Source organism: Arvicanthis niloticus, chromosome 22 (genome assembly GCF_011762505.2).
Source record: "Arvicanthis niloticus isolate mArvNil1 chromosome 22, mArvNil1.pat.X, whole genome shotgun sequence".
NCBI lineage: Eukaryota > Metazoa > Chordata > Mammalia > Rodentia > Muridae > Arvicanthis > Arvicanthis niloticus.
Window position 1 is genome coordinate 3,602,637 of NC_133429.1, and position 27,868 is coordinate 3,630,504.

At 44.1% G+C, this 27,868-nt stretch overlaps 1 protein-coding gene across 4 annotated transcripts; it reads right to left on the reverse strand.

Moving 5' to 3' along the window:
* Slc1a6 (solute carrier family 1 member 6) lies at positions 1-27,760 on the reverse strand. Of its 4 annotated transcripts, XM_076919623.1 has the most exons (10): positions 27,418-27,760; positions 21,263-21,465; positions 18,944-19,081; positions 17,132-17,336; positions 15,660-15,702; positions 12,652-12,989; positions 6,808-7,041; positions 5,102-5,296; positions 1,950-2,084; positions 1-347 (listed from the first exon to the last, which is right to left on the reverse strand). In XM_076919623.1, the coding sequence occupies exons 2-10, from the start codon at positions 21,456-21,458 to the stop codon at positions 152-154; spliced, it is 1,680 nt and encodes a 559-aa protein (XP_076775738.1). In that variant the 5' UTR covers positions 21,459-21,465; positions 27,418-27,760; the 3' UTR covers positions 1-151. The 4 variants fall into 4 exon arrangements, with proteins under 4 accessions (XP_076775738.1, XP_076775737.1, XP_076775740.1 ...); XM_076919622.1 differs by lacking the exon at positions 27,418-27,760 and having other exon boundaries at positions 73-347; positions 21,263-21,654; XM_076919625.1 differs by lacking the exons at positions 21,263-21,465; positions 27,418-27,760 and adding an exon at positions 21,096-21,207 and having other exon boundaries at positions 73-347.
* Between the last annotated feature and the right edge of the window lie 108 nt (positions 27,761-27,868).

Below are 27,868 nucleotides of genomic sequence, written 5' to 3' on the forward strand. Positions count from 1 at the left end.
ACCTTTCATTCATTCTCTTTTATCTCAGCAGTCCCCAGAGAACCCACACAGAACATGTATGTTCAGCCCACAGTCAATTGGGCAACAGATTCTCTCCAGGACTCCCCTTCCAGCCCCTTCCCTCCGCCCTGGACAGAGAGCTAGAAGCTTCTCACATGACGCTCTCATTACCTCCCCGACCCCTTGACGCCCCCTTTTCTTGTGCCATGAGTGACTTATAAGGTTTCCCCAGGCTTGGTAGAGTCAGCTCAGCCTCCTGCAGCTCCAGCTCCCGTTGGGACAAATGCTCAATGACAGCCGCTCCAATTGAGTCCCCCAGTACATTGGTCATCGTACGAAGTCGGTCACTGGTAGAAGATAAATAGATTAATGGGGGACTGAAACGCTCCTTTGAGAATCAAGTGTAGACTAGGAAGGCTTCCAGTTGAATCTATAACCACATAACTTTGCACAGGTCCAACTCTTCCTCCATTTTTTCTTCCTAACAATATTATCCCTGAAATCCTCAGATCTATTCTTTGACATCTGATTCGTGTTTATAAATATGCTAACTTAGAGGTAGTTAGATATCAGAGTCTGATGGAGACTGTTAGACATTGGGATCTGACAGAGAGTCTTAAACATGAGTTTTGATGCAGACTATTAGACTTGAATATTTAATATAAACTGTTACATATAAGTCTATGTGAGCGTAAGACAGGCTGGAGACTGTCCGTGTGAAATTTTAGTCCTTCTGTACAAACAAGACTTTTTCTTGCCCACAAATCCCACATAGAGATGAAAGTCAACGTTATATGTGAATTCCATGTTATAAAAAAAGAAATGAGAGTTAAGGAATGGTGAAGGACAAAGTGATGCAGGAAGGAGAAAGAAAAGGAAGGAAAGAAGCAAAGAAAGGGGAAGCAAACAAGAAAAGAAAAGGAAGAGGAGTGGAGTGAGACAGGGAAGGAAAGAAAGAAGAGGAAATGGAAGATAGGAAAGGGAGAGAGAGGAGGAAAGAAAAAGGGGAAGGAAGGAAAGAAGGGAGGGAGGGAGGGAGGGAGGGAGGGAGGAAGGAAGGAAGGAAGGAAGGAAGGAAGGAAGGAAGGAAGGAAAGAGAGAGCAGGAGAGGAAGGGAAGGAATCAGGATTAGAGAGTAGTGGCTCCTCCCTGCTGAACTATTGGCTATTGATAGATGCTGTGAAAGGAGGAGTCTTGTCTCCAGGTGTGCACCCTCGCATAAGCTCCATGGCATAGTCTCAAACCAAGACACACAAATGGCTCTGTTCCAACTCAGCAGGTCACAGATGAAGATGTAAATGTGGGGAGGAGACTTGCAGGGAAGAAGGTTGACAGGGGTGGAAAGGAATTAAAGAGAGTGAGGGGACGATTACATATGTATAAAACTGCCAAAGAACAAACCTAATTAGTGAAAAAGAGCAGCGTGAGGGAAGAGAGGAGAGAAGAGAGAGAAAATGTGCCTAGTCATAACACTCAGATTGTAAATTCACCAAAATTATTTTGTTCATCACCACAGTGGATTTTATAAGCCCAAAATTCTTCACTATTTAATGCAACAGGTAACCTGTGTTTTCTTCTCACTTCTAAAATTCTTCAATATTAGCATTTTCACTAAGAAAAAATGTTTTAAAATTCAAAAAATATGTTTTTTAAATTTTATTTTTAAAGTTCAAAAAATATGTTTTTTAAATTTTATTTTTAAGGTTCAAAAAATATGTTTGAATGCCTTTGTATGATTTCCACAAGAAACAACAGGCTGAAGAGAAGCTGGCCAGCTCTTGGACAGAGGCCTCCTATTCTGAATCCTCCTCACTCCAGCTTGCAGTCTAGAGGCTAGCACTAGAAGACCATCCCAATGCCACCTTCACCCTCTAACATCCTACAACTCTGTCCTTGCAAAATCCTTTAGGAAAAAGTTATGAGAAGAAATAAGCCCAAAGCAAACTCACAGGAACCAGTCCACAGCTATGATCAGTGTGATGTCCTCTGTGGGCAGGCCGACGGATGTGAGCACAATCACCATGGTAACCAGTCCTGCCTGGGGTATGCCAGCTGCTCCTACGCTGGCAGCTGTGGCTGTGATACTGCAAATGGAAAGAGAGTCAGGAATCCAGGAGGAAAAAAAGAACAGAAGATTGGAAGGTCAGGCAGAAAAGAACATCTTAAATTAAATTCCCAAGCTAACACAGAAAGAAAAAACATTACATTGTCTCAGTTTTGGTGTGAAACTAAATTTTAAAAGTTGATGTCACAAAAGCAAAAAGTATGATGCTGTGCAGACTGGCTGGGAGATGGGAAATGTCTGTCAAAGGGTCCAAAAGTCTAGAGAGCAGATGGGTGAGTTCTGGGATGAATGTACATCATGGGCAGTGTGGCTAATGACACAGTGTTTATATTTGAATTTCTCAAGAGAATAGACCTTAAGTCTATTCTCGCCATCAAAAAAAGAAAGAAAGAAAGAAAGAAAGAAAGAAAGAAAGAAAGAAAGAAAGAAAGGGAAGGAAAGGGGGGAAACATAAGGACAGGCAAGAGAGAGAAGGGGAAGGAAGAAAAGGCAAGGAAGGGAAGGAGAGATAGAGGAGAGAGCCAGAAGATGGGGGAGGAAGAAAGGAGATGAGAAAAGAAGAGGACATCAGGATTAGAAGGGAAGATGGGAAGGACAGGAAGACAGGCATAAGGGAGAGAGTGGAAACGAAGGGCAGAGAAGAGAGAATGAGAGCAGAGAAGACAGCATAGGAGGAGGGAATGGGGGAGGACAGAGAGAACTATAGGGAGAGCTGAATGTGGTAATCAGCTGACCATGGTGATCATTTTACAAGGTGCACATTCAGTAAATAATCATGAAATACTCCTTAAATATATGCAACTTTTTTCGGCTATCATGCAGGAGAGCTGTGGCTGGAAAAGACAAGAACTATTTTTTAAGTTGCCAGATACAGCTTACCACACTGGAGGTAAGAACATTCTGGCCCATCTTAGGTTTTGAGCCTAATTCTTTCTTGATGAATTCTTTCTTAATTTTTTAAGGTGTTTGTTTTCTTAATTTCATGTGTATGAATGTTTGCCTGCATGTATGTTATGTACTGTATGTGTACCTGATGCCTATAAAGGCCATAAAAGAGCTCTCATTCTCTCTTTTCTTCCCTTCTTTTCCATTCTCTCCCTTATGCCTGTCTTCCTGCCCTTTTCCACCTTCCCTTCTAATCCTGATGTCCCCTGAAACTGCAGTGATAAGCAGTTGTAAGTCATCATGTAAGTAGTAGGAACCAAACCCAGGTCCTCTGCAAAAGCAGTAAGTGCTCTTAACCACTGAGCTATCTCTCAAGCCTATCAAATAATTTTTTAAGATAAAATAAAATGCTAAGGATATATCTCAGTGGTAGAGCACCTGTCTAGCATATACAAATCCTGGTTTGCATTTCTAGTCCTAAAAATTAATATGGAGTTTAAAGTAGGATCTACTGGGTCACAGGTGGCCTGTGTTAAAACTTCAATATCAGGTCTGGCCACCTCTCCACCCACCTTCTCTGCAGTACCAGAAACATACAAACAGGAACCTGGCATAACTGCCTCTCGAGAGGCTTCATCCACCAGCAGATGCAAAGAGATGCAGAGACCTATAGCCAAACATCAGACTGAGCTCAGGAAGTCTTGTGGAAGAGTGGGGAATAGAACTGAGCAAGCCAGAGGGGTCAACGGAACCATGGGAAGAGCTACACAGTCAACTAACCTGGGCTCATGGGGCTCACAGAGACTCAACCAATAGCCAAGAAGCATACAGGCCCTGGATGCAGATGCCCTCACACATTTGTAGCAAATGAACAGATTGTTCTTCAAGTGAGTCCTCTAACAACTGGAGTGAGGGTTGTCTCTGACTCTGTTGCCTGCTGTCGGATCCCCTTCCCCTAACTGAATTACCTGGTTGGGCCTCAGAGGAAGAGTATGTTTAGTTCTGCTGGGACTGGATGTCCCAGGGTGGGATGGTACCCAAGGAGACTTCCCTTCTCTGAGGAGAAAGGGAAGCAGTAATGGGGGGAAGGATTTATGAGACTGGGACTGGGAGGAGAGGAGGGAGTGGGGCTGCTATTGGGATGTAAAGTGAATTTTAAAAGTGGATTATTGAAGAAAAACGATCCAACATCAACTCCAATTGTCTAGCAAGATGCGACATGTATTGCAAAAGCCACTAAGCTTTCCAGAGAAAGTAGTAGTGCTATCCAGGAACCAGCTCTCTTCCCAGTAGCTTAGGAAGCTTTTTCTAGATTCTGTAGCCATTCAGAGGATACTTTATCAGAATGGTGGTTGAGCAAGTACTCAGACTGTCATTAAATAATGGACTTTAGGATGACTACCTCAAGCAGTCACCTGTAACTCCACTTACAAGGAACTGGAAGCCCTCTTCTCACCTTGGAAAACACCTTCACATATGTAGCAAGCATACATACACACAAAATAGAAAAAACTTTTGAAAATACTAAATGTGGTTTCTACTGAACACATATCACACTCACACCCCTCTAAGGTCAAAACATCGTTTCAATACCAGGCATGGTGGCACATGCCCACAATCCCAGCAACTCAGGATCCCAGGCCAGCCAGCTCAAGAAAAGAAGAGAGAGGGAGGAAGGGAGGGAGGGAGGGAGGGAGGGAGGGAGGGAGGGAGGGAGGGAGGGAGGAAAGAGGGGGTAGAAAGGAGAAAGGGAGGGGAAGAATAAAAAGAAAGAAAAAGAAAATAGAAAGAGTGGAAAGGGAGGGAAAGATCATATGATGGTTATTTTAAGTCAAGATGTGACTATTATATAAATTTCCAAAAAAGAAAATACTTTCCTTCACAGAGCCTGCATTTTCTTTCATATGTGATAGGCAGACAATAAACAGCATAAGTGAAAAAAATCAGCCTGGAATCAAATGCTACTGAGCATCCTGGTCCTTTCTCTAAAATACTAGAGACCAGAAATGTTTCACAGGTTACTTTCTTATTTCAGATTTCGTGATACGTGCATATACATAAATATATATCTTAGGAATGAGATGCAACTATAAACAGGAAATTTGTACACACAGCCTCTGTCCTACCCAGCTAATGACATCATCATCTCACCTGATTGTGGTGATCTGACCAAGGTTGAGCTCATAGTTGTTGACTTGAGCAATAAAGATGGCTGCCAAGGCCTCATAGAGTGCAGTACCATCCATGTTAACAGTGGCCCCCACAGGCAGCACGAATCTGGTGATGCGGCGGTCCACACCCAGGCCCTCCTCCAGGCAACGGAAAGTGATAGGCAGAGTTGCAGAGCTGGGGGAAGAGAGCTCTGGAGGCTGAGAATAGGGAGTTGAAGGATGGGGCAGGGGCAATGGCAGCAATGGGCCAAAGGAGGGCTCCCTTTAGCACATGGAGAGCAGGTTGGAATCTGAACAGGGAATGGAAACTGAGAATGACAGTTGAGCATGGGGAAGTGAGACTCCTGATGCAGAGAACTCATGGTGGGGATTTCCCCAAAAGAAATGTCTCTTGACCCATTCACATCAATGGTTTATGACACGAGTCCCATCCAGACACTGTAAATGTGATGGGTAACTTTGTCATCTTGGCAACCAGGAATTATCTGGAAAGAGAGTCTCAATGATGGGTTACTATAATTGGTTGTCCTATAGGAATTATCTTTGGGAGATGGTCTTAACTAATTGATATAAGAAGACCCAGCCCACAGTAGGTGGTACCATTGCCTAGGCAGGGATGTGGAGAAATCAAGCTAAGCATAAGCAAGCAAGCAGCAGGCAGGCATACATTTATTCTCTGTTCCTGGGTGTGCTGTGACTAGCTGCTTCAAGTTCCTGTTTGGATTTCCCCACAGTGATGGGCTGTAACATGGAATTGTAAGCCAAATAAAACCCTTCCCACACCTCTGCTAAACTGCCCTTTGTCAGTGTATTTTATCACAGCAACAGAAATGAAACTAGAGCTGTAAAAGACAGAGTGTTTGTCTGAACCAAGAACAGCCATCTACAGGAGCCCTAGGTCTCCCCTCAACCACTTCCCACAGAGTACTTTCATTAACTGGTGACTTTAGTGGAAAGAGTAGGTATTTCATTTGGGGTCATTTTGTCTGCAAGAACTGGCCACTGTGTGGTCAACTTTATGCCATGAAACTTGAAGCTTGAACTCACAGAGTCTTTAGCCTTAGAGACAGACAGTGCCTATAGGGAAGCACCCAATGCTACCTCAACCTTTCCCAAACATCAGAAACAGCATAGGCTGAATAGCACCATAGTAATCAGATGAATTTAATTCTGGGTATAGTATTATCAATCCTATTTAGCCACAGATCAAAAATCAAAAGGCACATTCTCCATCACCAGGAGCACAATAAAATATGTCTTCTATCTGTTTGGCTCTTGTGATACTTTCTTAAACTTATTTGAATTTGGATGAGAGATAGGGGTGGATCACTTTATCAACCCTCTAAAAGCACAAACAGAAAAAAAGCCAAGGCTCTGAGCTGGCGGTTCTCCCAGAGTAAACTCTTGATGCTTGGGAAAGGTACTCCCAAAGTAAAATTCCTAAACCCAGAATTGGCACCTGGCTGTCCTCCCTATAAACTAAAGAAACAAGAAAAAGACAAAAAGTTCATCCCAGGGTAAACACTATATCCTCAAGTATAGGCCACCCATAGGGAGTTTCAAGAGTCTACCCTCATTCTACTGTACAACCAGAAGAGGTGCTTGGGCAGGTGGACAGGAGGATAGCTAAATGAAATCAATGAAAGATGAAGAATGGACCCAGGGAGAGTGCAGGAAAAGCCATACCTGGAGGAGGTGCCCATGGCTGTGATGAGCGCCTGTAGCACACCACCAATGAAGGGAAAGGGGTTCCGATGGGTGACAAGGAAGTAGATAAGGGGCAACACACCACCAGCATGAAGGAATAAGCCAACAATGACAGTCAGTGTATACATGCCCAGTTGACCTCCAAGGACAGCCATGTCTTCCATTTCCAGAATCTTTCCAGCAATCAGGAACAGGATGCCCACTGGTGCATACCTGGGCAAGGCATATATTTATTAGGGCGATCGTCTTCATAGGTCTAGAGTTGACATTCCCAAGGCTTTACCCATATAGTGTCATGGAGCCAGACAGTTCCTATCATGAAATCCCCAACTCCACCAAACCTTTCCCAAGCATAAAAGCCAGCCCTGGGCCACTGAGGAAATGGTCCTATGCTGTTCACTGATGAAGAGCTGATTTCAGATACCACCAAACACTAGGCAGATCAAAAACACCTCTAACTCTAATTCCAAGAGATCTGGAACCTCTTAAAATAAAGTATTTTTAAATAGCACTGCTGTTTGTGTTTGTTTTCAAACCATTGTCCCCAAAGGCTCATATATTGAAAGCTTGGTGCCTAGTGGAACCAAGTGTTCTGAGGTGGGACCTATGGAAGCTAACTGTTCATGAGCGTTCCAACCTCTGCTGCAAGTTAGCCATTGATGGACTCTTAGTTGAATGAGCTATTGGGAGTAAATTATACAAAGGGCCTAGTTAAAGGAAGCAGGTCATGGGGGTGGGGGGCTTGAAGAATATATCTTTTCCTGAATCCCTAACTATCCCCCCTTCTTTCTAGAAGGTGTGAAGTTAGCAGCTTCATTGGCTGTATTCATTCACCATCACGGCCCAGAAGCAACAGAACCAACCAATCATGCACTAAAACTTGCATAAGTGTGAGACAAACTAAACCTTTCCTCCTTTAAATTGGTCTTCTTGGGTATTTTGTCATAGAAACAGAAAGTTATCTAATACAATTGGATTCCATGAACGTATCTGACATTCCCACTGCTCATCTGATCAGCAAAAAAAGTTCCTAAATGCCAAAGCATGCAAACTTTGGGGTCTTTTCCTCACTGAGTCCCCTTCCAACTCAACTCCTGATGATTGTTCCCTTCAGAATCCCATCCTTAGACATTATTTTAAGACTGATGGTTTGACTGGAAATAGCCCCCATAGCTAAGAGGAAGTGGCGCTACTAGGTGGTATGTCTTTGTTGGAGTAGGTATGGTCTTGTTTGGTGGAAGTATGTCAATGGAGGGTCGATTTTGTGGTTTCAGGTGCTCAAACCAGGTCCAGTGTGTTCTCTCTTCCTGCTGTCTGAAGATCCAGATATAGAATTCTTGGATCCTTCTCCAGCATCATGTCTGATTGTACACTGCCATGCTTCCCGCCATGATGATAATGGACTAAACCTCTGAATTGTAAGCAAACTCCAATTAAATTTTTAGGAGTTGCCATGTTCATGGTGTCTCTTCACAGCAATAGGAACACTGAGACACTAAGACATCCCCTATCTGTGGCCTTTGAAACTTCCACAAATTGTTGCCTGCGCTAGTTAGTTTGAACTTTCAACTAGACACAATCTGAAATCACTGGAGAATAAAGTTTCTGTGAGGAATTATCTAGATCAAGATAGCCTGTGGATATGTCTGTGGAGGATAGTCTTGACTGTTAGTTGATATAGGAACATCCAAACCATTATAGGAAGCGCCATTTAATGGGCTTGGCCCTGGACTATGTAAGAATAGAGGAAGCTAGCTAACAAGCAAGCTAAGCAAACAAGCAAGCAGTTAGGGATTCGTGTGTTTATTCTCTCTACTCTTGACTGTGATGTGATGTTTTAAGCTCCTGCCTTGACTTCTCCACAATAATGGACTATAACCTGGAAATATGAAGGAAATAATCCCTTTCCTGCTTTATGTCAAATTTTATCACAGCAACCAAAATGAACCTAGAATACTCGCTGTCCAAACACTGGGTTTCTCAAGTTTTGCCTGTTTTTCTTCCTTGAGCATGATTTCACTCTCCCCTTTTCATGTCCAGTTAGGTTCTCCCTCCCCTTTCAGGGCCAGCTCTCTGCCTCACCCCTCATCTTCCCAGGCAATAGCCACTGCATATGCCTCCACTCACCACTGACTGCTTCATATCCCTAATACTTCACTGATGTCGCTTTACTACATCAGCTTCTGCTTTGTGTTAAATTCATGTGATCTACATCAGTTTCCTCCTAGATTTTTACAAACTTCTTTAACATAAAGTATGAATTCAGTGTATCTCTGGGTTTCAAACCTGGGGAGATGTCTGGTAGATAAATGATCTAATGAAGGAGTGAAAAGTTGATTTATTTATTTGTTTAATTAAATCTCCAATCACAGGTTGGGGGAGATAACTCAGTGGTTAAAGTGCTCATCATGCAAGCATGAGAATCAGAATTTGAATTTTCCAAAACCCACATAGTTCTGGGTAGGCACTGCAGCAAGCCTGTAACTCCAGCTTCAGAAGGAGAAGTTGGGGGATCCTTTGAAGCAATTTGATTAGCAAGATGAGCCAGTTCCTTGGGCTCTGGGTTTGATTGAGAGATCCTTCCTTCCATAAATTAGTAAGGTGAAGGTGCTGTGGAGAATGATTCCCAACATAATCCTTGAACCACCACACACATACACAACCCCACTCATGCAAAAATAACATACATACACATGCACATCACGCCATACCCAAATGTAGAAAGGAAAATAAGAAAACAGGGCATGAGTAAGAATGGAAGTGAACAGATAAATGGAATGTCTAAGGGAGTAAATGAGAGAATTGCAAATGCGTTCATGAATAGACAGGTCTGGTACTAAATCTAAGTAGAATGGTTTAGTAGTGTAAATAAGTAAATGTAGTCAGTGTCTTAACTAATGGGGTTAAGACTGTGTAGTTCAGTGTCACAGCAATTGCCGAGCTTATTCAAGGCCCTGTGCTCCATCCTGAGCACAATGCAAAAAAAGATTGTTATTTGGGAGATTGTACATACAGCTCAGTGGTAAAGTGATTGATTATCCAGTATATGTAAAGCCTTGGTTCAACACTAGTACTTAAAAGTAATTTAGGACCAGAATAGCTCCACAGATAAAGACATACATGGACATACATGTTCTGCCAAGCCTGATAATAACTCCAAAAAGTTTATTCTCTGACCTCCACATGCGTGCTGTGGCATGCATACCCACACACATACACTCAGACACAATAAATGATAGATGATAGATAGATAGATAGATAGATAGATAGATAGATAGATAGATGATAGAGTAATAAAGTAATAATAATTGTGAAATAATTTAACTAATGAATAGATTTATTAGTGAATAAATATATGAATGAGTAATTTAACTGATGAATAATATATTAAATAGGTGGGTCTATGCTAGAAAAAACGAGAATAAATGAAAGAAACAGATGAGAAAGTGGAGGAAGAAGTCAGTGGAAAAATCATTGCAGAAAAGAGTAAGTGAATTAATGAGATTATGAGTGAATTAAGCAATGTGGAAGTATGGTAGTACATGCAGGAGGCAGATGCAAGAGGCTGGCATGTTCCAGGCTGTCCTGGGCTACATAGGAAGACCTGTCTCAAAAAGCAGTACAGTGAACTCACAGAAACTGTAGTTGTCTGCACAAGGTTGACAACAAGATCAAGCCAGTAAACATTCCAACATGGAGTGGGGAGTGACTCACAAGCCCATGCCTAGCTGAGAAACTATTTTGACACTTAATGGCTGCTAGAGGAGGAAGACCCAATGTTCTTTATGAAAGTGGAATCTTGTTAGCTACCCAAACTCAATGGATGACTCCTCAGCTATGTTCATACAGACAGCTCTCATTGGAATCAGTGGAAGACATATATACATACAAGCACATGCATACCCAGATATAAAGTTGAGAAGGGGACATAAAAGTCTGAGAGACATTAAAGGGAAAATGAGAATGCGAATACTACCCAAACACTTTGTATACATGTATGAAATCCTCTAAGCACACATTTTTCTAAAAAGATTTTATAAGTGAGAGACCCTTTGTGTGGAAGAATGAGCATAAACAGATGAGTGAGTGAATGAATCACTAAGACAATGCACACATGGGCGGGTGGGTGAGTGAGTGGGTGAGTGAGTGAGTGAGTGAGTGAGTGAGTGAGTGGGTGGGTGGGTGAGTGAGTGAGTGAGTGAGTGGGTGAGTGAGTGAGTGGGTGAGTGAGTGAGTGAGTGGGTGAGTGAGTGAGTGGGTGAGTGAGTGAGTGAGTGAGTGGGTGGGTGAGTGAGTGAGTGAGTGGGTGAGTGGGTGAGTGGGTGAGTGGGTGAGTGGGTGAGTGAGGTGAGTGGATGAGTGAATGAGTGGGTGAGTGAGTGGGTGAGTGAGTGAGTGGGTGAGTGAGTGAGTGAGTGAGTGAGTGAGTGGGTGAGTGAATGAGTGGGTGAGTGGGTGAGTAAGTGGGTGAGTGGGTGAGTGAGTGGGTGAGTGAGTGAGTGAGTGGGTGAGTGGGTGAGTGAGTGAGTGGGTGAGTGGGTGAGTGAATGAGTAGGTGAGTGGGTGAGTGAGTGAGTGGGTGAGTAGGTGAGTGGGTGAGTGAGTGAGTGAGTGAGTGGGTGGGTGAGTGAGTGAGTGAGTGAGTGGGTGAGTGGGTGAGTAGGTGAGTGGGTGAATGAGTGAGTGGGTGAGTGGGTGAGTGAGTGAGTGGGTGAGTGGGTGAGTGAGTGGGTGAGTGGGTGAGTGAGTGAGTGAGTGGGTGAGTGGGTGAGTGAGTGAGTGAGTGAGTGGGTGAGTGGGTGAGTGAGTGAGTGGGTGAGTGGTGAGTGAGTGAGTGGGTGAGTGAGTGAGTGAGTAGGTGGGTGAGTGAGTGGGTGAGTGAGTGAGTGAGTGGGTGGGTGAGTGAGTGAGTGAGTGAGTGGGTGAGTGAGTGAGTGAGTGAGTGGGTGAGTGGGTGAGTGGGTGAGTGAGTGGGTGAGTGGGTGAGTGAGTGAGTGGGTGAGTGAGTGAGTGGGTGAGTGAGTGGGTGAGTAGGTGAGTGGGTGAGTGAGTGAGTGAGTGAGTGGGTGGGTGAATGAGTGAGTGAGTGAGTGAGTGAGTGTGTGAGTGGGTGAGTAGGTGAGTGGGTGAATGAATGAGTGGGTGAGTGGGTGAGTGAGTGGGTGAGTGAGTGAGTGGGTGAGTGAGTGAGTGGGTGAGTGAGTGAGTGAGTGGGTGAGTGAGTGAGTGAGTGGGTGAGTGGGTGAGTGAGTGGGTGAGTGAATGAGTGGGTGAGTGAGTGAGTGAGTGGGTGAGTGGGTGAGTGAATGAGTGGGTGAGTGAGTGAGTGAGTGGGTGAGTGGGTAAGTGAGTGAGTGGGTGAGTGAGTGAGTGAGTGAGTGAGTGAGTAGGTGAGTGGGTGAGTGAGTGAGTGGGTGAGTGGGTGAGTAGGTGAGTGGGTGAGTGAGTGAGTGAGTGGGTGGGTGAGTGAGTGAGTGAGTGAGTGGGTGAGTAGATGAGTAGGTGAGTGGGTGAATGAGTGAGTGGGTGAGTGGGTGAGTGGGTGAGTGAGTGAGTGAGTGGGTGGGTGAGTGAGTGAGTGAGTGGGTGAGTGGGTGAGTAGGTGAGTGGGTGAGTGAGTGAGTGAGTGAGTGAGTGAGTCGATAGGTTAATGAGGTCATAAACAGCTGAATAAATCACTACAGAAAGATATGAATGAACAAATAAGTTATATTAACTAATGCACAATGAATGATTTACCCAAATGTCTGCAAGGGCCCCATCTCCATCACCCCCCAGAACCATCACTACCCACCCAGGAACAAGGACCCACCCACCACTCACCAGATGATGATGCCCACCAGCCTCATAATAGCCTCATTGAGGCTGTCGAAGAAGTCCCTCAGGACACGGCCTTTGTGCTTCATGCCACCAATGACCAGCCCAAAGGCCACAGAGAAGACCACGAGGCCCAAGGCGTTGATGCCATTGGCTGAGCCAGGTACAGGCACAGTCTCCTCAAAGCTTATCACCTCCTGCAGCGTGCCAAAGGCCCGGGTGACATTTTCCAGGATGCTGGTTTCGTTCTCTACCAAGGGAGAAACGGAGGCTCCCAGCTCTGACCCGTTGTCTGTCCTTACAATCGTTCTTGTTACCATTCGTGTGCTATACTGTGTCTTAAACTGAAATGCAGAGAAATTGAGGCCAGATTCAGTATGGAGGCTAACTCACCTGTAAAACTCCCTAAGAATGGACATGTCTCAAATAAATAAATAAATAAATAAATAAAGTTAAAAAACAGAGAGCTACGCATGCTTAGCATGCATGAAGTCCAATGTTCCATCCTTGGTGTTTGCACACACACACACACACACACACACACACACACAGTAGAATTACTCTATATCCCAGTAAGCCCACTGTTGAATATATAGCCAAGGAAAATAATTAAATAACTCAAAAGAACTACAAGCTGAGCATCCCTAACCCAAAAATAGGAATCCATGGCAGACAAGATGGTTGAGAGAGTAAAGACACTTAGAGCCAAGCCTGATAAACTAAATTTGACCCCAGGCCTCATGCGATAGAAGTGGAGAGCTGACTCTGCATCTTGTCCTCTCATCTCCACATGTGCACCATGGCATGTACCCACATCTATACAGAACTACGTACACAAGTAAATACACAAGATGTAACAAAATAACAATCCAATATCCAAAATGCACAAAAATTGAAAGCTTTTAAAGATATTTTTTATTCTTATTTCATATGTGTTTGGTGTGCTTGTCTAATTGGCATGCTTTGGCTATTTCACCATATGAAGTATACACATATTTCACATACATTTATGTATTTCATATATGTGATGTATATGTATTCTCTTCATATATATTTCATATATGTGTGAAATATATACATACATATATAAATATATGTAAATAAAGAAATATATATATATACATATGTATATATATTTCAGAGCCTCCAAACACATATAGTGTATCCTCCTGTTGTACAGCAGTTTCTCTAAACTGATAGATTCACTCCAGCAGGGAACTGGAAGGTTCATGAAATTTAGGAGGTAAGCAAACTTAACATGGTTTGAGAAATCTGAAGCTTACAAGATTCACGAAGGCCCTTCCTTGCCTTTACAAAAGCATTAAATGACTGCTCGAGGAGGAGACTCTGACCTGCCAAGCTGCCAAGAGTAGAACCTCAAACCTGCTGAGCTGCTTGAAGCTGCACAGAGAGCTCCTTCAGAGACACAGCCTGTGACAGTTGTCACCCATACTGGGACAGGCACTTTTCTTTCCTTTTTTTTTTTTTTTTTTTTTTTTTTTTTTTTTTTTTTTTTTTTTTTTTTTTTGATGCAGCTGCTTTTGAGTCATCCCTGCTTCTGTAAGTAACTCCTCACCAACACACCCATTAGAAGTCCTACAAAAAATGTACTGGTGTAGCAAGTTGGACTTTGGTACAATCATTACTTTGATCTGTCACAAGGTGAACAGACCTGTATGTTATATTTCCCCACAAAAAGTCTCAAACATGACTTCTTGGCATTTGTGAATTCCTTGTGCACAGACACAAGCAATCATGGATTGAAAACACTTGGAAAAAACATTTGTGTAGTGAACAAATACACACCTTTGTCTTGTCATTAGTCATTGAACCAGTGGTTCTCAACCTGTGTGCTGCAACCATCAAATAACACATATTTCCTATAGTCTTAACTGAGATACCATTCAGTAGTAAAATTGCAGATATGAAGTAGCAACACAAATAATTTTGTGATTTGAGGAACTGTATTAAATGGTAAAGCATTAGGAAGGTTGAGAGCCACTGCTTTAAATAGTTTTGAAGGGGAAGAATGCTGCCTGCACATCATTTACACTGTTAGCTCTTCTCCATCATGTAGAGATGATCGTCTGCAAATCCCACCCATACCATATAAGAGACTTGAGCAGCAACGGTTTTGGACCCAACCTCTGTTAATGTAGAGGGATAGTACAATTTTTATATGTCAATTTAAATTTTTAATAAACATATTACTAAATAAATGAATGACTGGATTAGCAAGATAGCTCACGGCAGGCAAAGTCCTCACTGCACACAGGCCTAAGGACTTGAGTTGGATCCTCAGAACCCATGGTGGAAGGAGAGAACCAACTCTCAAAAGTTGTAATGTGAGCTCTATACCCACACCTGGCATGCATACACACACACACACACACACACACACACACACACACACACACACACAATAATAATAATAATAATAATAATAATAATAATAATAATAATAATAATAGAAATTAGCAACTGACATTTGCGTAAAGTAAGCAAGCCCTGGGTTTCATCCTCATCACCAGGGAGAAGAAATGAGTAAGTGAAGAGAGGACATTAAAAACAACAGCCTAAAAGAATGGATAGATGGTCTGCATCTCTATGTCCACCCTTCAATAAGGGAGTTGATAAACACCACCTGCTAACCAAATCCAGCCGATGACTTGCTTCTGTAAATAAAGTTTTAAGGGGATTCTTCACATGTTGCCTGTGGCCACTTTTCTACTACCAGCTCTAAGGTGACGCTCAAAACACATTTTAGGATCTCTCTCTGACGTCTGTGATAAGATGTCCCAGAACCCCTCCCCCAGCTTCCCAGCCTCCATAGGTCCAATGCCCTGGCAACACTTGGCTTCAGCGTCATAGCCACAGAAGTACACTTATTCTCCCAGAGTCCACCCCGAGGACCCCTACCCACTCTTTCAGCCTTCTTTCCACCCTTCTCCTTAGGAAGCAAGTTCTCTCCACCCTCCATCCCTCCTTGATTAAACCATGTGCTTTTTCCTAACCTGTTTGAAGCAGGCCTCCACAAGGTTAGGTGGAAACATATTTCTGCACAGAAACATCAGAAAAAGGAAAGTGGTTAGATGTTGGAAGCGAGCCAAGAAATGCTGCACTAATAGCAATGACCATTGTAGCAACAGGCAGTATAGAAATGCAGTGGTGTGGGCCAAGTGCTAAGCAAACTTCCTGCCCTACACTGTCTGACATGAACCCTACAATGACCATGGAAGTAAACATTACTAATGTCTCTAGCAAAGCCAAAGGCCACAGGACACCACCCAGACCCACGGAGCTGCTCATGGGGGCAGATGGATCTTATCACAGATTGACAAGAGTTAGGCCCCTCCAAAAGTCATGTTGAAATCTGAATGCCATAAAGGTGACATTGGGAGGTGGAGCCATGGACTAAAAACATTTGTAGATTAATAGGAAGTAGTCTTGCTCAAAAAGGAAGCTCTTTTTTATATGCTTGCTCTGGCTAACCATCATATGCTCTCTGACATGTAAGAATGAAGCCAGAAGGCCTTCACCAGATGCTGGTACCAAGTTCTTGGTTACCCTAGATCCCTAAATAACAAGGTAAATGAAACTTTGTTTCTTGTTTTTGGTTTGGGGGGTTTTGACTTTTTTATAACTAACTCAGTTTCCAGGACACTTTTATTTAATTTTTAATATATTTACTAAATTTTCAATATATATTTATAATACACGTGCTATGGTCTACATACAGAAGAAGGTAGACATCTTGTAGGAGTTGGTTCTCTCATTCCACCATGTGGATCCCATCAAGTCGTCAGGCCTGGTGACAAGTGCCCTTACTCACTAAATCATCTCACTGGCCCTAAATTTTATTGCATTTACTTAAGAGAGTGTGTGTGTGTGTGTGTGTGTGTGTGTGTGTGTGTGTACACATATCCCCACAGCATGTATGTGAATATCAAAGGATAGCTCATGAGATTTTGTTCTCTCCTTCTACCAGGTAGGTCAAGAGAATCAAACTCAGGTGGTAAGGCTAGGCAGCAACTATTTTTACTCACAGAGCCATCTTACTGGCTCTCAGCTATTGTATAATAGCAGCAGAAAATGCCATGGCAATTCCTAAACTCTTCCAACTCCAAGTCAGTACTGCAGGAGCAATATGGCTAGCTTTGACTTTGAGGCTGACAAGCAAAGTCTTCTTAGATTAAAAGAATCATTTGCTCACCAAAGAAGTTGGGAACACCTAGAAAATAGCAGCTCCTCTTACCCAGTCCCAAGATACCACAACTGTTTCCTTCCCAGCTTCAGATCGCAAAGATCATATCTAGATGTAGTTTTCTTAGAGGATATGTGCAAGGATCCAGGGCAGAAAGTGGGTACCAAAAATGGCAACCAATAGTTGCATCCCTTTCCATACTAGATCCACCTTTCCACAGTCTCTCATAGAAAGAGAATTTTTGCATGTCATCCAGGAGTCTCAACAAAATGAAAATGTCACCTGACCAGGTCCATGAAAGCGTCAGCTGTCGGGACAGTCTCAATGCGGCCCTCACGGTGCAGCCCCTCCTTGGAGCCCTTCCCAGGATGTATGATGGTAACCATTAGGATGCCGATGAAAACCGCAATGACTGTGGTCACCATGTAGTACACGGCTGCCCGCATCCCCATCCGCCCTGTGGCCTTGTTGTCCAGGGATGCCATACCTAGTAGAGAGAACAGTGCAGTCCCTGCGGCAGCACCCATACCCCTCCACTCCTTTTCCCATCTGCTCCACCCACTACAAACCATCAGCCCACTAAAGTCACTGCACATCCTTAACTGAAGATGTCCACAGACACCATGGGTGCTAAGAGTTATACAACTTCTTTTATGGTATTATGAATAAGTATATTTGGGGGTAAAAAAAATAACATATGGTTTTATATATTATAGAAATTAATGTCTATATAATATAAAACATATATATTATAAAACTAACTGATGAGGGGGTAGTGAAAAAGGAAGCTAGTGAAATATCTCAGTAGTTAGGAACATATACTGCTCTTACAGGAGACCCAAGTTTCATCAGCAGTATAAATATTCTGTACGTCGTAACCACTCCTAACTCCAGCTCCAGAGACTCTGATGCCCCCTTCTGGCCTTCAGGGGCACCTCTATTCATGTGCATATACCCACATAAACACATGATTAAACAGTAATACCACGATAAACATATAAAAGTAAATAAATGTTTGTTTTGCTTTGAAATAAAGTTGTGCAGTGTATTGGGTATACTCCATCATCTAGAGATGATGTGAAGCACACAGGAAGAGAGGCATAGGTCATCTGCAAATACTGCAGCATTTTATAGAAAGGACTTTCGTATCCTCGGATATTGGTATCTATAGAGATTTTGGAACCAATCCCCTGATTGATCAACCAAAGGATGATTCAGTTTTTGTATCTCAAGCTAAAACCATATTTTTAAATAAAAATATTACTCAAGAAACAATATGGGGTTGTCCAGATTTCATTGATTGAGAGAAGGCTTCCCACCTGTTGTGTGCAGTACAATTCCCTATGCAAGGGATTGGGTACTGTATAGGTGTAAAGACAGACCTTGATACAAACAAGCATGTGTCTCTTTATCTTCTCTCTGCTCTTGGTTGTGTGTGTGATGTAACTGGCTGTTTCAAGTTCCTGTACTAATTTTCCTGAATGATGGAGTATAACTTGGAACTGTGAGCTAAAAAAATAAACCCTTTCTCCCCTAAGTTGTTTTTTTGTCAAGTATTTTATTACAACAACATAAATGAAATTAGAACAACAGCCATGTCCATTTGTTGACATACTGCCTACAGTTCCTTTTCTATTCCAAGATCAGAACTGATCCATTGCAATAAAGATAAGAAGACCCTTGAAGCCAAAAATATTTACTATCTAGAAGAAAAGGTGCCACATAACCCTTCCACAGCCCCTTTCCTTCCTCCATCCTCCAACCTGGCACCTCAACCTCACTCACCTCCTACATGGTCACCCACACTTCACCTTTTATTCATCTATCCCATATAACAGCTACCTTTCCTGCTTCTCCAGTCTTTCTTTTCTCTCTGAGAAACTCTGAGCTCTGGCTGGATGGTATTTCACTTCGAGAAAAAGTACAAGAAAGGTACTGGGATCCATAGTTCGTGTGGCAGCAGCACATAAGCAAGACCTAGGCATGGCTCGGGTTAAGTTGAGAACCAGCTCCCATGACTGGAGTAACCCTGGATCTTTTCTCAAGATTGGGCTTGAGTGTGTCCTGGAGATGCACACTGGCTTGGGCTCTTACCTGTGACGAGGCTGGAGACAATGAGGGGTAGCACCAGCATCTGCAGCATCCTCATAAGCAGCTCACCAGGAAAAGAGAAGTACTTGATCTGGCGGTAGGAGAGCTGGTATGGGCGCAAGGCAAATGCCAGGCTGACACCTAAAGCCAGAAAGGAAGGGTTCATGGAATGCACTACGGATCTCAACCCTAGGCAGGGTCCATTCATCCATCCCAAAGAGAGTGTAGTAGGGTGAGCAGTGAATGAACGTTCTATGAGGGTGTGCATTTATGTGCATGGGTACTGTATGTGCTTGTGTGTGTACAGGTAAGGGTACATATGTATGTGTGGGCATGTGTAAAAGTGTGTATGTACAGTTATGTATTTGTATGGGTGTGCATGGGTACTTGTATGGTTATGTATGTGTTAGGTATGAGTATACATTTGTGTGTGCATGAATCTGTGTGTGCATGGGTATGTGTAGTGGGTTTGGCCTAATAATGCCTGTATTGTAATGTTAATTAATGTCCCCAAAACTGCTTACAAGAGTGTCTGTACATCTGGGAACCTGCCCCCAGGTGGTTTTGATTGGTAAATAAAAATTCCAACAGCCAGTAGCTGGTAAGGACAGACAGAAGCGGGTTTGGGGAATTTCCTGGACTTGGGACCAGGAAAGGAAGAAGAAGATCCACCATGCTGGTGGAGTATAGAGGAGAGGAGAGACAACATGCCTGAGAAGAATGCAGGACAGAAGTCTGGCCACCATGTGAAGGAACCAGGAGAGCACATCCCAGAGGGCTTCCCAACAGGATCCAGGGCAGCCAAGATAGAATATGGAATTTAGTAAGTAATAACTCAGGAATATCAGTGGAAGGTGGATTAACCGCATGGAGGTTAGACAGTAGCCCAGCTATTGTGCTGATTAAGGCATATTAAAATATAAAGGCTGTGTGTGTGTGTCTTTTATTCGGGAATGTAAACCACTGAGGCAAACACACCAATGGGATTTATTAAATTAAAAAATATTTCTACAGGTGTGTTCATGGATATGTTTATACATGGGTATGTATGTGAGTGTGTGTGTGTGTGAGTATGGGTATACATTTGTGTGAGCATGGGTATATGGGTACATGATGTGTGTATTTGTTTGAATGAGTGTGTGTGCATTTGTGTGTACATGAGTATATGTGTGCACCATGTACATCTGTGTGTACATAGGTATGTGTGCATTCATGTGTGTATGTGTCTGTATGAACTGTACAAATGTACAAAGGTATATACCATAAAATGTATGCAAATTTATGTCTCTACCTATTTATGCATGCACTGAATGACAGTGTACATTCAGCTGTGAGCATAAAGTGTACCTGAATATGTGGGCTCACATACAAAGATAAGCACATGCATGGGGGGGGTGTCTGTGTTATCACTTTCAAACATGGAGGTGCATATGCAATTAGACTCCTGCATATGTAGATGTGAATGATATATGAGTATAAAATTGTTCACAAAGTCTAGTACAACTGGTTCCAGTATCCTTGTGTGCCACACTATCAAATCAATCAAACGTATGGACAACTTTAGAGGGAAAACTGTTGTATCTCATACAAGTAGAAGGGAGACTATTTGAAGAAAGGAAAAGGCCAACAGAGGCTGATTAGGTAAGGGGGTGAGGAAAAAGTATATGATCAAAGCACACTGTATGTGGACATGAAGGTGCCGTGATGAAACCCATTATTTTATACAATATACACGTATTTTCTTAAGTTGTGACTATTGAACATTTAGTGATTTTTTTTCTTTTGTCTATATTCCCTAGACAATACAATATTACAACTATCTAGCAGTTACATTGCTTTGGGTGTTACATGTAACCTAGAGACCAAGATAACCACAAATCCTAAACAAAAACTAACCCCATTTTATTTGAGGGACTTGAGCACCCACAGATAACAAAAGCTTGTGAATAATAAAATCACCAGATACATAAATCATCATGTTTCTTAAATAAAATGGGGCAGTGTTTGCTGGAACCAGTTTCATAAGAGTATGATGGATAGCTGCATATTTACGGCTGTGTGCACAGCATGGTGGCTGCACCTCTGAATTCCATACATCTTTCTGTGTGCAGTCATAAAGTACACGTCTGTGCAGTGTACTTGTTTGTGCACATACCCACACATGTAACATCACATCGTGTCCGTACAATTGTGTTTGCCCATGTGTATGTCCTCTCTGTCCATGTCCTCAGAAGGGCTCAGCAGAAGGCTTGTGAAGCGAGTGCACTGGAGACAGCAAGGGAGCAGTTAACAGAAGTCCCGCCTCCCAGAAGCAGAGCTCACCAATGATCACAGCACTGACTGTGAGCAAGATGAAGGCGTTCCGGCGTAGGAAGCGCCTCACGTGCTCTCGGGTCATTGTCTGCAGGCGCAGGCGCGTGCGCAGTGCTCTCTGCTGCAGACTGTCCTGCAGGCCCTGCAGACAGCCCCCGCCAGCGCCGCTCTCCCTCAGGAACAAACTGTTGCCGTGGCTGCTCATCGCGTCTCTGCGGGGGACAGAGGAGACCAGATCTGGTGAGGGAGGAGTCCTGAAAAGGAGTGGGTGGGGTGAAGGAATGCACATTGCAGCTCAGAAGTCAGGGGAGAGGGACGATGGATGTCAGAGGAGATTGCTTGAGACCCTGCTCCGGATCGGATTCAGTTTTCATTGCCCTAGCAGCAAAAGATTGAGGCCTTCGAACCCACACACCAGACTAAATGGTTAGAGACAGACTACAGGAAAAAAAAAAACTACCTTCAGCCTCTCCCTCTATTTCACTATCATCTCAAGCAACTGAAGGCTGCTACAGCACTCAAACCAAAATGCCAGGTCTTTGCTGAATGTCCATTGCATGAAGAGCTCTTGAAAGCGCACCTTTAGGCTAGTCCCACAAGCCACAACAGTTGGGTGTCCGGCCTGAAGACTTTGCACAAGGACAAAATCAGCAAGTGCCTGGCAAACAGTGGGCACCCAACTAATGTGGCTACTTTGTATGCATGCCCAGGAGAGCAATCGGGTAAAGGAGGGATGGCTTGGGAAACAAATGATAACAGTTCTGGGTCCAGCTTGTTCGTGAACCTCTTTTGGAGTGAAACCCCAGACTCTGCATCCCTTTTATGTACTTGCCCATAGCTATTTAACCTTATTGACTTACTCTTTCTTAAGGTATCCAACGTGGGATGCTGTCGGTTCTAGAGTTAAATAAAATGCATGTAAATATAAAACCTGCCGATCTGTTTAGCAACAAAACACTTGAAAGTTACAAAACAGCTTAGAAATTGTGGCTTTGACCCAGCCTGCAGCAGTCCTGTAATTTGGGCTACTCCAGAGGCTGGGGAAAGGGGGTTGTTACAAGTTCAAGGCCAGCACCTGCAACTTAGGGAACTCCATCTCAAAATAAAAGGTTAAAAAGAGAGCTAGTGGGTAGGTGCAGGTAAACAGCTCAGTGGTTAAGGGTGCACGGTGCTCCTGCAGAGGACCAGACTTCCATTTTCAGCACTCACATCAGATAGCTCAAAACAGGTATAACTCCAATTCCAGAAGATCAGTGCCCCCTCCAGGCCTCATTGGCACCTGCACTCACATGTAGACACACACACAACATATGAAAAATCAGAAATGAAAATAAAATTCTTTTTTGAAGAGGGCTGGACTATGAGCTCCGTGGTAGGATACTGGCCCACCATGTGCAAGGCCCCAGGTTCAGTCCTCAGTACTGATCACCTCAGCTTCCCGTGTAGCTGGGACTCCAGGCACGTAGCACTGTGTGTACCCTTCCTTGAATTGTTTCATCATTGATTTGCTGCCACTACCCAAGTGGCAACTGAGATGGTTACTGTCCATATCTGTGCAAGTTATCCAGCTACTTCCAAAAGACAGGCCATCTGACTAGGCTTCCCATGCCCTATATCCTGCTGGTCAAAGCCCTGGTTCTCAGTGTAAAGCTCCAGTCAGATTTTGCTCCAAATAGACTGGTCCCCTAAAGCCACAGTAATGCTTCTCACCTTGCTCTGATCATGTACAGACCCAGGACTGCAAACTGCACAGAAAGCAGGCAGTCGCACCTTCTTCTTGGTACATCATGTCTCCAGTTACTAAATGATAACTCAGAGTAACCCAGGAATCCAAAAGAGCATTCAACTGAGTCAAAACCAGGAGTCCAAACTAGATCAGAGCCTGGACACTTCTCTCTTCCCTTTCTCTGCCCAACAAGCCATGCTGTACCGTCCAGACAGCTGGTCCTGCAGATCCACAAATCAACATCCTCAGATACAACCAACACTGGGTATAAGATGTTCAGTGAGTAAAGACTAAGGCTGCACACCCACATCTCAGCACTCAGGATGCTGAGACAGGGGAAACAGGAGTTCAAGGCTAACCTAGGCTGCCTAGAAAGACCCTATATCAAAAAGTTAACCAATCAACTCACATCTGGCTCAAAGAGCTATTGACAGTTGATGGATTCTGGGGGAAAGCAAAAGGCTCTTTCTTCAGTGTGTAGGTGGTGGTGGTTGCCCACGCTCCAGTGGATGGTCCCTCATACTCCTGGGCAGAGAGGAAGCACCAAATGGACTCAGTAGATTATTTAAAGGAAGAGGAAAAAGAGGAGGAGGAGGAGGTAGCAGCGTGAAGTTAGGAGATGAATGTGAGAGGGTTCAAGAAGAGTTGAAGAAGAAAAGGAAGGAGGGGTAAATATGACCTAAATATACATTTATTTATATATGGAATTACCAATGAATATTTTACGTACTTGTTTGGTTTTGTATTTTTTAGATTTATTTACTTTTATCTCATTTATATGTGTACACTGTGGCTGTCTTCCGACACACCAAAAAAGGGTATTGAATCCCATTACAGATGGTTGTGAGCCACCACATGGTTGCTGGAAGTTGACCTCGGGACCTCTAACAGTCAGTGCTCTTAACCACTGAGCCATCTCTCCAGACCTACCAGTGAATTAAAAACAAAACAAAACCCTCAAATGTAAGGCTGGAGAGATGGCTCACAGCCAGAGCGTCCATCTCCCTCTTCTGTCTGTAAAGGAACCTAAACTCATGTGCACATACTCACACATGAATATGCATAATTAAAAAGAAAAAATTTATCTTATGTGTATGAGTGTTTGACTGCACTCTGTGTGTGTGTGTGTGTGTGTGTGTGTGTGTGTGTGTGTGTACCGTGTGTGCATGACCATGGAACCCAGAAAAGGACATTGGATCCTCTGGAACAAGAGCTACAGGGAATTGTGAGCAGTCAGATGCAAGCTGGGACCAGAATCTGGGTCCTCTGTGAGAACAACGAGCACTCTTAACTGCTGAACCATCTCTCCAGCAGTTTGAGGGTTTGAGTGGGTTGTTTTGTTTTGTCTTGTTTTATTAATGGTAGCATAAGATTAGCATGTGCAAAGGCTTGGGTTTATTTCCCAGAACCAAAAATATCAATCACTCAATCAATTGATAAAGTTATTTAATGTGCACCTGTACCAGACATGAACAGTCTTTTCTTCTTACCAGTCCCTAAATGATATAGCACAGTAACTATATGCACAGTATTGAAGACGTACTAGCTGGAGCTATTTATTTATTTATTTATTTATTTATTTATTTATTCATTTACTGTGTCTGTCTGTCTGTCTGTCTGTCTGTCTGTCTCTCTCTCTCTCTCTCTCTCTCTCTCTCTCTCTCTGTGTGTGTGTGTGTGTGTGTGTGTGTGTGTGTGTGTGTGTGTGTGTGTATTTGCAGGTGCACCTATGCAGGTCAGAGGACAACTTTTGGGAGTCCATTCTCTTCCTCTACCATGTAAGTCCCAGGGATTAAATTTAGGACTTTAGGCTTGATGGCCAGTACCTTTACCCACTGAACCATCTTGCAGTCTTGTGCTAAAATTACCTAAAAGTAATAAAATTATTTAAAAGTAATGTCAAGATGAATTAAATATGTAATAAGACAGTAATGGGTTCTGTGCAAATATGATACCATTTCATATCAAAGACTTACAGGAACAGGGGTTTCAGAGTCTATCCAGGGCGGAGTGTGTACCTGGAACAAACTCCCTAAGGAGACCTGAAAACAACTAGATAAAGAGGGAGTTGGCTTGTGGTAGTCTCTGAGCCAAATCGGGCCTGGTGTCTGTGTGGCTGGCATTTTTTAATCATGGTATTGGCACACAGCTATGTTCACTCGTTGTGTTTCTGCAGCTGCTTTCAGGCTACAGTGGCAAAAGCGGGTTGCTGAAATAGAGATCACAAAACGTAAATGATTTACAAAAGCAACCCTGACTTTACAAAAGTGGTGGGTGGAGAAGACCACGTGGCTTGGTGGGTAGAGAGGATTGCTGCCAAGCTTGATGACCTGAGTGCAGTCTGGGACCAACATGGTGGAAGGAGAGAACTAACTCCCTAAAATGTCTCCTGACTGCATTGCACATGCGCGCGCGCATGCACACACACACACACACACACACCCAGGCTGACAGTGGCCTAGTAAAAGCAAATGTGTGCTGGGGTAATAAGGGTAGGCTCATGGGTAGATCGTTCATCAAGAGTACTTGAGACCCTGTGTTTCCTTCCATCATTGGCAGGGAAAAGACAGCCAATAGGTAGTAATTAACTATTTTTTTAATTAAATAAATAAGCAGAAAGGCAACAGATAAAGGATTGAGCTCAAATGCAAGGCTATCTTCCATGCCTTCGCTACGCCCGCCTAGATCACTGTAGCCTCACACAGCTGTGATTTGTCACTAGTTCATTCTTCCTTTCAGTGGACATTGGATAATTTCTCCCACCTCAGGGCACAGTGAACGCTTCAGAAGATGGAGGTGATGCAGGAGATCAGATCAAGTTTCTTAGCACTTCCGTCCCCACTAAACACTTGGCACTCCTTTGTGCAGGCAGCTGTCTTCTAATCCTTATAAAAGGATAAACTGTTGAGCATGGTCATCCCTCCCCCCCCCCCCCACTCTGCCTCCCCTTTCATGATCACTATTCTACTCTACTTGTTCAAGGTCAAGATTTGTAGCTTGCACATGAATGAGACCACAGCATTTGAATTGAAAGATTTGTGTGTGGGTGTATTTTTTCATGTTTTCTTTTTCTTTGTTGACACAGCCTGAAACAGTGCAGGGGTGTGTGTGTGTGTGTGTGTGTGTGTGTGTGTGTGTGTGTGTGTGTAAAGGATAAGTTCATTTTTATCTTGTGTGTGAGTGTTTGACCTGCATGTAACATGTCTGGATCTTGTGGAAGCTGGACAAGGATATTAGAGCCCATGAAACTGGTGATCAAACCAGGGTCCTCTGCAAGAGCAGAGACTCTGCGACCACCAAGCCATCTCTCCAGCCCTAAAACTGTAAGCTTAAATGGCCTATTTTTTTCCTCCCTCCATTCTCAGGCCTATAACTAAGCCATCTCCAGGGCCTTTTCTTACAAACAATGGAGGGCTAACGGAAGATTCTTTGTTTCTATAACATTATACATTGATGCTGTGCTGCCTGGAGGAGTGAGTGACAGAAGGGAAAGAGCAGGATAAAAATCATTCATCACACACTCACTCGAATACAGCCTCAAATACAGTTGTGTGCAACTGACACCTACCTACTCCTTATGGACATGCAGTCCTACACGAGCTCTTCACACATACAGCCACACACACCCTTCAGAACTGCTCATCCGTGTGCACTGTGCCAGACACCTATCTCCTCCCCACAAACAAACCTTTGCTGCAGTCATGCACACCAGAAGACACATAACCTCTCACACACCCTCAGAAATACAACCAACCCCATGCATTCAGCATCAGCCATACAAAGTCTACACAGAGAAACAACACACACACACACACACACACACACACACACACACTAGCCACCAACATGCACACCATGAAAGCCCCACATCCTGAGCCTCCTGCACAAGTACCCAACGCAAATGAAACTCCATGGACAGTGATGTTCGCAAAAGTCTTAAGCACACAAGCACACACTTGAGAGGGCACAACACTCAAAACGTTCAAACACTTAGCTTCACTCGCCTCTTTAGAAAAGCAATCGCACCCAAAAATAAATCACACAATACAACCATGCACACAGCATCTCCATACCCAGTTCCCTTGGAATGGTGGCCAGTCTTAACCACAGCAGACATGTACGGAGTTAGGTTATGGACCCCTGGTAGAGAAAAGGAAGTCCAGCCAAAGAAATAGGAGAGGCATCAGATTCAGTATTGGAAATAGGGCCCCCTGGGAGTGGAGTTTGCTGAATGGGGTGTTCGGGAAATGGGAAGGAGACCCAGGGATCTAGAGTAAGGAAACTCACCAAGATACCAGGGCAGAGGCAGGCTCAGCACCTGTAAAGTGACTAAAAAGAGCTGAAGAAAGGTAATGAGAAAGTGGAGACCTATGGACAAGGGATCCCCGCCTGACTCGGACCCAAATCCAACCCCGCTCAGGATAAATGTCCCACTCACCAGCCTCGGGTCAGCGGGACCGCCTTGCCAGCGCCTCGGCCTGCACGCTGCGCCGGGATGCAGAAGCCAGAACCCGCGGAAGCGCCTGGCCGGGTCCGCAGGGACCCGCCAGGGACCCGCGCTGTGTCTGCTTTGGGGACCCAAGACAGAGGGAGCCGTGCGGAGCAGGGATGCGCTTTGCAATCAGAGGAATGCGGGCTGGCCTTGAGCTCACGTAGGCGCTGGGGGCGCGGGGCCGGGGCCGGGGGGCGGGACCCCCTCGGGGATGTCCCCCTGCCGCAGCGGCTCAGGAGCTCGGGGACGCGGGCCGGGCGGGGTGACCGGCCTCTCCCGCACAGCCTCCGCCCCCGCGCCGAGCCGCGCCTCCGAGCCCGCCCTCGGCCCCTCCCGAGTCCTCCGAGGCCAGCAGGGCCCCTGGGATGTACGGGGTACCCAGCCCTGTTAACGCTGC